This window comes from Grammomys surdaster, unplaced genomic scaffold (genome assembly GCF_004785775.1).
Source record: "Grammomys surdaster isolate TR1022 unplaced genomic scaffold, NIH_TR_1.0 126131, whole genome shotgun sequence".
In the NCBI taxonomy this organism is placed as follows: domain Eukaryota; kingdom Metazoa; phylum Chordata; class Mammalia; order Rodentia; family Muridae; genus Grammomys; species Grammomys surdaster.
The window spans coordinates 830,391-841,497 of NW_021620939.1; the positions used below are offsets into that span (position 1 = coordinate 830,391).

At 48.6% G+C, this 11,107-nt stretch overlaps 1 protein-coding gene across 1 annotated transcript in view; it reads left to right on the forward strand.

Moving 5' to 3' along the window:
* The window catches only part of Ky (kyphoscoliosis peptidase), a 38,446-nt gene that overhangs the window by 18,191 nt on the left and 9,148 nt on the right, over positions 1-11,107 (forward strand). The window contains exons 6-8 of the mRNA XM_028756743.1: positions 816-898; positions 2,071-2,179; positions 3,278-3,395. Of these exons, the coding sequence (XP_028612576.1) occupies positions 816-898; positions 2,071-2,179; positions 3,278-3,395 (310 nt within the window). The remainder of the gene's footprint in view (positions 1-815; positions 899-2,070; positions 2,180-3,277; positions 3,396-11,107) is intronic.

Consider the following 11,107-nt stretch of genomic DNA (forward strand, 5'->3'; position numbering starts at 1 on the left):
CAGGCTGAGAGAGCTCTGAGCTGTGGACACTCAGCAGGAGCTGGCCAGTTATTCCCCTTCTGCTGGGGGTGACCGATGTATGGCTGCCTTTGGACCACACTAGATGGTTATATCTGTGTTAAGATATCCCAGCTCCAACTGTATGGGTAAATATAAGCCAGGGTGATGTCACCTTCTGAGTCTCAGATCTGCCTCCCAGCCCTGACTGAGGTGTTCTTGTATCCAGTGGGAAGACCTAGATAGACACTGGCCCATAAACCAATATCAGCATCCTGTTTTCTCTCTTCCTTTTTCTATCCCTATGGACTGACTCAAAGTCTGAGTCTCCGATCTGGGAGCCTCCTATGGGACCCAGGTGGCCAGCTCTGACAGCTTTCTTATACCCAGCATGCCTTGGGTTACCTTACATCAAGCACTTGACCATGGACCCTCCCTGATAAAGAATACCAGGGGCCAGCAACACTGCTTAGATACTTAGATACTTCTTACAGAAAGTTTAAAAACGAAAACTACCAGGAGTGGGGAAGTGAATTACATCATTCCTTCAGTAATTGTCTGGGCACAATTGTGTTAACCAAGGTTTTTAGTGCTGAATCTCCAAGGTCTTCAAAATAATTTCAAGTTCCGTATGGGTCTTCAAGATAGGGGTAGTTACAGTTCCCAGACCGTTTTGCCCAAAGAAACATTTCTAGGAGACATAGCTCTTGGAATGAGTGTGTCAGTGTAAGAAAGGTTAAAGAGCCATGGATCCTCCGAGTGACTATTGGGCTTGAGCTTCCAGTCCACCATACTGACCTGGTTTCCTGTGTAAACAGCCTACCCCTGGGACCGATCCAGTTTGAAATCCATGCCCCTGGACCTCCGTCACTTTGAAAAACTGGATGCTTCTGCCTCACAGGTAGGAGAATTGACCCCCTGGCTAAGGTCCCCAAAGGTGACTTGGAGTTTCCCAAGTCAGGATAAAAAAGCCTACCTCCAGACCTCTCTTGAAAATACCCTGAGTAAACTAGACAGATAGTCTATGACTCTCCTTTCTCAGTGTATCCTTGGTACTTTGGTACTTCATTACTTTGTTACCGCTGTGATCAAATAACTGACAAGAGGCAAGTTGATGGAGGGCGAGTCTGTTTTGGCTTACAGTTCGAGGAGGTACTGTGCCTTGTGGCAGGGAGGGTATTGGGAGCATGAGGTGACTAAATTGCAACCCTAGGCAGGAAGAGAACAGACAGGAAATGGAGCTAGCTATAAAACCTCAAGGCCTGACCTCCGATGACCTACTTCCTACAACCTTCTAAAAGAATACCACCAGCTGGGGACCAAGTGTTTAGCCTATGGGGGACATTACATATTTAAAAACCACTAGTGTGGGTGAAGAACAGAAGGCCCAAGGGTTGTGTTAAATCTGTAGGTGGTGCCTTAGTTACTTGCTGTGATAAAACACAATGACCAAAAGCACTTAGGAGATGATAGAGTTTATTTCATCTTACACCTTGTAGTCCCTCATCCAGGGACGTAGAGGCAGGAGCTCAAGGCAAGAAGCCTAGAGATGGAAACTGATGCAGAGGCCATGATGAACACTTCATGGTACTCAGGACCATCAGCCCAGAGGTGACACTGCCTACAGAAAGCTGGGTCTTCCCATGTCAGCCATCAATTACGTCAATGCACCACAAGCTTGTCCATAGGCCAATCTGGTGGGACTATTTTCTCAGTTGAGATTTCTTCTTCCCAAATGACTCTAGCTTGTGGCAAGTTGACATAAAACTAGCCAGCATAGATCAGGTTTAGTAAATCTTAACCATGACCACAGGCTGCTGTAGCAGCCCGGATACCTGCCTGGCTGGCCCCAAATGGAAAGAGAAAAGTGGCTCTAGAGCCTGGGATTCAACTGGCCAGCACACGTGGCCTGTCCAACTCCCCTACCTCCACACTATTTACCCCCAGACAGCCTCTGCCCTCTTGGGCCCTGCTCCAGCTTCCTGACTGAAGAAAAGTAGCTGGCCATAGTTGGTGGGTGTTACACTCCCATCCTCTCTTGGCCCCAATAGAGTCTGAACTTTCTGCTCCCAGGTGACAGTCAAGAGTGGCCTAAATGAGCTGGTGAGTGACTTGCTCCAGGAAGCCCACAGCGACCTGGAAAGGGTCAGAGCCATCTGGATCTGGATCTGCCACCATATAGGTATGCCACCAGGGGTTGGCACTGGAACCCTGGATGCCCCTTCCTTCAGATACCTGCTTCTGCTGATTCATCACAGTGAAGAGTTAAGTCAGGGAGCAGTGCCTGAAGTAACCAAAGACTAACCAAGGAAGGCGAAAGCCGCCCTCCTAACCTGGGCCTTCACCCAGAAGCTGTGCTCCCTGGGCCCAGGATTCCTAGTAAACCCACTCTACAGAGATGAGAACCCGGGACAGCCATCTCCAAGAGGGTGGCCACAGGCTGAGGAGGGCACAGCTGTATGAAGAACAGTAGCAACACCAGAAGGTCCTAAGACAAGTGCTAACAAGGGCAGGTGCTCATCTCCCTGTCTCCTGCTGCTGCACCTGTGTCCTCGGCCACTGGCTTCTACCTATTCCCAAGGTTTTCAGAGACATTTAGGGGACCTGGGCCTGAGCAGCTGCCCACCACTCTCTGTGAGACAGTTTTGGGAATCTCACCAGGTCCTGACAAGTCACAGAGGGGTTTGCCAAAGACCTGCTACCCCTTGCTGAAGACTACAAATGGGAGAGATAGTGGCTGACAGAGAAGTGGGGTGGACCCTGGGTCCTTTGACATGAAGGACAGCCAGTGTCCCACCTAGATTCCCCAAGACCCCTCTTTTGTACTCCAGGTGCAACTTAGAAAATGTACTCACCCAAGGAGTGAAGGAGGCTGCCCCCTCACCTGCCCCACCACCAGCTTTTCCCCCTCCTAGACAAGTTTCATTAGGCAACCCTGGCTGGCTTGGAACTGTCTATGTAGACCAGGCTGTCCTTGAACTTACAGAGAGCTCTCTGGCCACCTCTGGGATTAAAGGCATGCACCATGAGGGTCAGGTGGTCCTCTCTGCTTTGGCCTCGATGTCCCTTTTGCCACCTACACAAATGGCGACCACAACTGGCTAGGTTGGGGTCCTGTTTCTGTTCATGGCACCGTTTCCTCCTGAGCACAGCTGTGGGTGGAGGCCATGTTATGGGCTCTGTGGCTTTCCCTGGGCCCTGTGGCTTTCCCTTCCTCTTTGAGACATCCTCCCACACCTGGGAGCCTTGCTTGCTCACAGCTGCCTCCTCTATCCTCCAGAGTATGACGTAGAGGCTGCCCAGGAGAAGGACCGCCAGGCCTTCAAACCCACTGACATCCTGAGGACCCAGAAGACCAACTGTGATGGTTACGCCGGCCTCTTTGAAAGGATGTGCAGGTATGAATGACAGCCGGTGATAGACAAGAGTCCCCGGGCTGTCACCCGACTGTGTCCCTCTTTCTTCTCTTCCTGTCCCTCTGTGTCTCTGCCCCCATGCCAGGTCTGGAGCTTGAGTTTGCAAACTCTGCTTGGGAATCCGAGTGAGTCCTGAAAAGGTCAATTTCTCCCTTTTTAACACCAGTGTAATTGACTTTGGACCATCTGCCGGGCTTCGCCATGCATTAACATAATGGCAGATGAATGCGCAAAGATAATTTGGTTATAAAAGGCCCTTTTTCTGCCTTCTCCCTTCACTGTGCAGATGAAGGTTAAAAGAATGGCAGGCCTGGAAGCCAGAGGACAGTGGCTGCTGATGCCAAGGGGACTATGAGAGGCTGTCCTTCGAGGAGGAGGGGAGCCATGCCTGGACAGATCCATTGGTAGGAAAGCTCAGTAACCAGGTGGTGGCTCTCTGTGCCTTTGGGCCTTGTTATCAGAGCTATGACCCAGATGCAGGCCTCTGTGGGAGAATAGGCCACGCCCCATCCCAGTAACATCTAGACAGTCTCAAGTCCAGAGGAGCTAGCCTGATCTCTACAGCTCCCCTTTGTGAAGTCTCCTGGGTTCTCCTAGGGAACAACCAGGAAGCCCTGGGGGCTCACCAGAAAGTGAGTGATTGGCTATGTCTCTGAAAAGCTGTGAGTAGGTCTCACATACCCAGTGTCCCCCTATCAGGACTGCAGGTAGCAGTATCAAACCAAATTTCGTAATAGATGATCCACGGGCAAGCGGCTGGCATGACTTAGTGTTGTGCTGCTAGCCCCCAGTGGCCTTGAATGCACTTGTGTGCACCCTGTCTTGAGATGCACACAACCCATTCTTGACCTGTGCTGTAGTACCTTCCAACCCTGTATTACCACTTCCGGGTATGGGCAAATACCTGGATAGCCCTCCTGCCCAGCTCCCTCCTCCAAACTTCATTTCCCATCTCTGGGACCTTAAACTCAGAGGCAACCTGGACAGGGTCCATTCTGGATGACCCATTCTTGTCCCCTGGGCAGTGCCTTCTACTCCTCCATGTTCCCAGTGGCGTTCCCAGCCCCAGAACCAGGTGCCCCGTTGCCTTTGGACCTCCCTGTCCCTGGGTTCCCAGTGTCTTCCAAAGTCCTCCAAAGGCTGACCTCAGCTACCTCTGCACCCCGAAGCAACACTCACGCTTCCACTTTCCTGACACTTCTCCAGGCCCCACCTACCCAGAGCCTCCTTCCCACCTTAGACAGCAGACCTTGTCTACTAACTTGTGTGTGTTATAGTAGGTTTTCATCTCATAGCTCTTTATTTCAGGTGATGCTGAGGAATCAAACCCAGGGCCTTTCCCAGGGAAAACAAACAATCTACCACTAAGCTTCATCCTTCCCATGGTGCTTGAGACAGAGTCTAGCTATGTAGCTCAGGCTGGCTTTGAATTCACTGTGTGGCCGAGGCTGGCCTAAGTGCTGGGATGATAGGTGTACAGTAACTGTTCTGCTAATCATTTTTAACTCAATTACATTTAGTTAGTTAGTTAGTTAGTTAGTTAGTTATGTCTCTGTCTCTCTGGGGGTGGGGAGCATATACAGGTCATAGCATTCCTGTGAAGGTCAGAGTTCAACTTTCAAAAATCAGTTCTCTCTTTGTAGCATGAGGGAATGGAACTTGGGTCACCAGGCTTGGAGGCAAGAGCTTTTACTCACTGAGCCATCTTATCAGCCCACTAATAACTCTTTTGAATTAACAATGCTCACGGTGCATAATCTGCAAAACGTACAAAACAAGGAAAAGAACTAATTGGCTCCGAATTCCCCACGTGGCAGTCGTGATAGTGACAGTCGAGATAGTGACGCCCATGTCCCTTCCCTGGCTTGTTCTTGGCGCAGTTCTCTCTGTGCTCCTTCCTGTGTCTTACTCCCCTCCCTTTTTCTGCCTCTCTGAGAACATCTGGCCCAGATTCTTCCACACAGTAGGCCCTCAATAGGCATTTACACCCAGTAGGCCTTTAGTAGGCATTTCCAGAATGGAGAGAAGTAGCAGGAAGGATATGCCTGGCAGACTTGTGTGTTTTCTTTTAAATAACAGAATACCACCGGGTTTCAGTGCCTGCCTGGCATCTTTCAGAATGTGGTTGTTTTCATAGGAATTTGTAAATCTGAAAACACTTGGATTTCTTTTTTCTTTTTCTTTTTTTTCTCATGATGGTTTTTTTTTAAGGTTTATCTTTTTTTTTAAGAATTATTTATTTTATTTTATGTATAGGAGTACACTGTAGCTACCTTCAGAAGAAGGTATCAGATCCCATTACAGATGGTTGTAAGCTACCATGTGGTTGCTGGGAATTGAACTCAGGACCTCTGGAAGAGCAGTCAGTGCTCTTAACCACTGAGCCATCTCTCCATCCCCTGGATTTCTTTTTTCTTAATTAATTCATTCTTTCACAATGTCATACGCATATGATGTACTTTGAATGTCTCCCCCATGGTCCCCTCAGCTCCTTCCCCTCCCACTGAACCTTTTCTTCCCAACAGACTCCCCCACTCCTACTTTCAAGTCTTTGGGGGGGCACTGTATTGTATTAGGGTTGTCTGCAAGAGCAGAGATTATTAAACAAGGGCAACTTACCACTGAGAAATTTGACTCTCCCTCCCCCAGCAACCATTAACTGCCTACAGTTTCCCAGAAAGGGGTGGGGCCTTATGAGCCCCTCCCCAATCCCTGATGGAATCATCAGCTCCGGCTCCTCAGCACAGGACTCAAGCAGGTAGCCACAGCAGCTTGAGTCTTGCAAGCATGTCTGTGTGTCTCCTGAGCCTCCTGACTCACTGCAGAAGCGTCACTGGTTCATCCAGAGAGACCAGGGCCCCCATCCTTAACTGACCACTTTGTATGAGTCTTGCTCATTTTGGTCAGGTAGCAACCTCTGCACGCCTCAGTTTCTTCATCTGTGTTTTAGGGACTGTACTGCTTTCATGGCAGAACAGTAGGACGGTTGAAAAGAGGCAACATGCCACTCGGAGGTGTCACTCAGCTGACTTCGGATATGCTATTTTTTTAAAACTTGCCCTATCTCTCATAAGTATAGGAGCATTTTTTGTGGAACTTTCCTACTGACACTGCCAGCCCACCCACATAGATCCAGAAAACTGACGCTTGCCTTGATTGAAACTGTCAGCTCTCTGGCCTGGTCCGGATGCTTAGCAATGGCCACATCCTGCCCTGCAGCTGCAGCTCATCATTAAAACACATCCCAACACTTTACAGTTAGTCTCAACCTAGCGACCACCGTGCACAGAATTCCTTGCACTGCCTAGGACATTTAACAATAGCTCAGAGTTCTGTGAACTAAGTGTTACCTTAAAGAGCAGTAACCCATTCGTGCATGGCCTCCCTCAACTCCTTCACCCCTGAAGTAAATGCCAATCATTTGGTAAATTCATTAGCTGATTCCTTAATAATTGCAGACATGTAATTCACACTTACTGATTTAGTCTGTGGGCTGCCAGGGTGGCCTCTTTGAAAGAACCATCCTCGGAACTCTGCCTAATACTCTGCTTCCTTGCCACGGCCTCATTAAGGACTGATTTAATAAAGTAGTTTGGTAAGGACTTAGATATTTCCAGGCATTATTCGTTTCCCTCTTGTCTTTCCTACATTTCCGATGTGGTGTCTTTTGTTAGTTCTCTCCTCCCCTGTGTAAATGCTGGTCCAGATTCTTTCTGACTTTCTATCATCGAGCAGTAAGTCTGTCTTTCGCCTCGATTGTCCATAGCCTTAATTGATTCTGCCTAATCTCCTTGCAGGGGCCAAGGTTAATTCCCCAGGCATCTACCACTGAGTCAGCCTGCAGTAAATTCTCTCCCCGCTGTAATCACGGCCCCGATAACACCGGCTAGCAGATTTTCCAGCGATTTGAGATAACCAGGCGGTTATTACCAGTTTGAGGCTTTGACACTGAGCAAGCTGGTTGTCACCAATCATACATCAGCTGCATTTCCATCCGTCTTCCGTGACATCTTCTAGTGTCATGAAGAGCAAGGACAGAGGCTTAGATAGCTGCCGGTAGCCAATATGACCAGAGTGGCCATCCAAGCCTCTAGGGACACGAAGACTCTCCATGAGCTAGGTAGTCTTTTTTTCTTCTCTTTCAGCAATATTGGAGACTGAACCCAGACTCTTCGATATGCTAGCCAGCTAAGAATTCTACCCCTGAGCTGCATCTGCAGCTCTCTGTTAAGTTTATATTTTAAGACACTGTCTCTCTGAGTTGCCCAGGCTGATCTTCAACTCACTCTACAACTCAGGCAGGCTTTGTACTTGTAGCTTTCCTACCTCAGCCTCCAAAGTAGCTAGGACTAAAGGCTTGCACCCCTTCCCCTAGAGCTGGCTTAAATAATTTAATTATTGTCAGTGCTGACTTTGTCTCGTAAGGCCTCTGAAAGGGACACACTCCCCCTCCGTTGTAGATACACGGAAAGTGGATGCAAGCTCGATTCTATCAGTGATCATCTCTTCATTCTATTGTATACCGCCGACACACAAATTAAAACAGAATGTTGGTCTGCAAAAGTCCTGGCATAATTCAAAGGCTCTCAGACTGTGTCTCAGGATTGCTGTCCCCCAGGATTGCTATACCCCAGTTTTACTTTAGCTGTCTGTGTGTCCCCAAGTCAGGTAGCCTTTCTCTCTGAACCACAGTTAGACGTGAGACCTCTGAGATCATGTCTCACAAAGCCAGAGGTGAACACATGTGTAGCAAGGACAGAGAGATACCTAAGTTTCTAAGAAATCAAGTCCACGCGTTGAGAGAGATTCCATTGCTTACGCCCTGCTTAGAAATCACATTCTTTCAACAAGATAATGAAAGAAAAGAATATTTCATTTACCACGGTCAAAGGCTGTTGTGTGTAGTGTGTCCCTGCCTGCCCAGCCCCTCACCCAGACTACCAGCTGCTCTCAGGCTATAGATGTATCGAACAGCTCCTGTGGCAGGGCCTGGACCATATCTGTATCAAACAACCACCATGCTCTGGACCTGTCAACTCCTCATTCAATACCCAGGGGACACACCACAGAAAGCCATGGGGATACACCACAACAAGCTGGTACACTCAGATCTTTGGTAAGTGACAAGTACTCATGGAAGCCAAGGTAGCTTCAGAAGCCAGCTGAGGTCACTAGATAATGCTACCTTCCATTTGCCCCGCCCCTCTGTACAGTGCATATTCATCAGGTTCCGGGGGAAGGCCAAGAGTTCTTCCAAAGCCTCACAGCATTGGTTGGGGATGGGCTGCAGGTTTCTCCTGATGTTCTGGGTGTCTCTGAAGGCGTGCTCGTGAGTCCTGCATGCGAGTTGGCTTTGCAACTTCAGATGCACATCCTGTGCACTGACAGTGGTACTGTCAGTACTCTCAGATGGAATTAGGATTCTGCAGCCTAAGGTTGTTAAACAGACAGACAGCCTTGGGCTGTGTTTGGGGCCGGCTAGTCGAGCTACTCAGCAGGTGGAAACACGTCTCAGCTGAGATACCTTCTTCAACACTTTTCTGCTTCAGTCTGGCGTTTCTCTGACAGTCCACACAGATCCTCCTGCTTCACAAGCATGAGGCAGCCACTGAGCCTTGTCTTTGAACAATCTCTTACTGTGTGGTTCATTGTGTGTCATGTGCTGTCCTCCTGTGCCCCTCCCCCCGCAGTGCCCACTCTTGTGCTTGGCACACCATTTGTGTGACCAGTGCTCTTTCAATGACGTGAAAGGGTCACGGATCATGATCTGATCAGGGGCTAGAGAGGTTGGATAGATAGTTCTACAATCATTGTTTTATGCCTGTGAGTTAATTCATATTTTTAAAAAATGCATGGATTATTGACAACACCTTACATTGTGACTTCTGTCCAACTCATCTTACACATAGCTGCCAGATAATAAAGTATCCCCGTGCCATACTCCAGCAATGCAGAAACATACAGCTGATTTCATTTTTCATCTTAGTTCTGCCATAGGCATTCCCCACGGCCCTTTCTCCTTCTCCTCGGTCTGTCAGAGGAGAATCGCCCCCTGGAGATCACTTAATGCCAACCATCCTTTTAGCACATAATGACCTGGCAAGGTCACTGCAGGTGACTCTTAGAGGTAGCAATCGAGCCCTGATATCCTGGCTGCACCCTGTGGCCACCCATTCCAGCTTGGAGCAATATGGGTACACATCACTCATCCTTTCTTCCTCCTAGGACTCTTTCCTGGGCTGGGCAAGACACTTCCCCACTTGCTTCTCCTGGGTGGAAGAATATCTCCCATTCACTGCTTAAAACAAGCTTCCCGCAGGAGGAGGAGACACAGTCTGCCTACGGGAGAGCCCAGTTCTCTCCAGCACCCAGAGATGATGTGGATGCTAAATGCTCCTCCTTCCTTCCTTGATCCTGATGCTCTGAGCAGAGAGCAAGCACCAGACAACAATCCAGACCCCAGCGTTTCACTCACCACTTGCCCTTCCTGTGAAGTGAGCCATTCACAAACATGAAGGTTCCCAGGACTTTCCTTCGCCCTCCACATCAGACTAAAGTTCATATACACAGTGGTTTTGAACAACATTGAATAATATAATTTATGTTGTGTGTATAGATTTTCCCAATCCTAAAACTAACACACAGTTATATTCTAAAACATTGTTGTGCTTCCTCCCTCTCCCTACTCCTGCTCTTTTTTTTTTTTTTAAACAGGACAGGAGACGGAGTCTTGGTTCTAGCACAAAAGGCAAGCACTCTGTGCCTGACCTACAGCCCCCCTCCCAAAAAAAATTAAGATGCAGAGGAATATAAAGAAATAAAACCACCTATGATCCTATTTCCAAGGAATCAAGAATCTCTCCCCACCCATCCCAGCCCTCATTCCCCATGCATACATACACTTACAGTCAGAGAGACTGTCCACCGTGGCTTCCTGCCCCAGGAAGACCTTCTGTTCTGGGATTCATTTTGGACCATCACCAGCAAAAATCCTCCCACCAGGGTCTAGCTACTATTGGTGTCTGTCAGCTGGATGTCCCCAAGTGCCCCTTGAAATTTTTTCACAGGGCCCAGCTGCTGCAATCTCATGAGATTCCCTAGGAAGCCCTGGAGGCCTAATGCCTCTTTGACACTGTGTGCTGAGGACAGGGACCTGTTACAGTAAAATTCAATTGATGATTTCTTCCCCACCCTTGGTCATACAGTCCCCAAATAAAAGACACAAGACCTTTATATTTAAAACAAGCCTTAACAGCACTTAGAGCTGAGCAGATATCAACCCCATATGCTGTTTTGTCTACTTCTCTGTCAATAACCCCGAGATACTATTTGTCTTGTTCCCCCTGGACCGTTCCTACTCCAGCCCTCATGACCATGTGTTCATGATCAGCCTGCCTCATGGTGTCTTCTTCCTTCTCTCCCCTCCTCTCTCCTTGTGGTCTCTGCTTCAGACTCCAAGCCAGGAAACCAAAACCTGCCTACCTCTCTTGTGCCTAGCTACAGGCTGTAGGCATTTTTATTGACCAATCAGAGATAACTTGGAGGGGAGTGTTACATAGCATCGCTTGGTGTATGTAACGGCCGTTTCTTTTGTAACAGCCGTGGGGTTCTGCTACTTTGTAAAGGCCGGCCGGTTCTGCTGCTCCGGTCGGCAGGCCAGGGTCTAGCAAGAGAGAGAGTGGGGACAGAGGAAG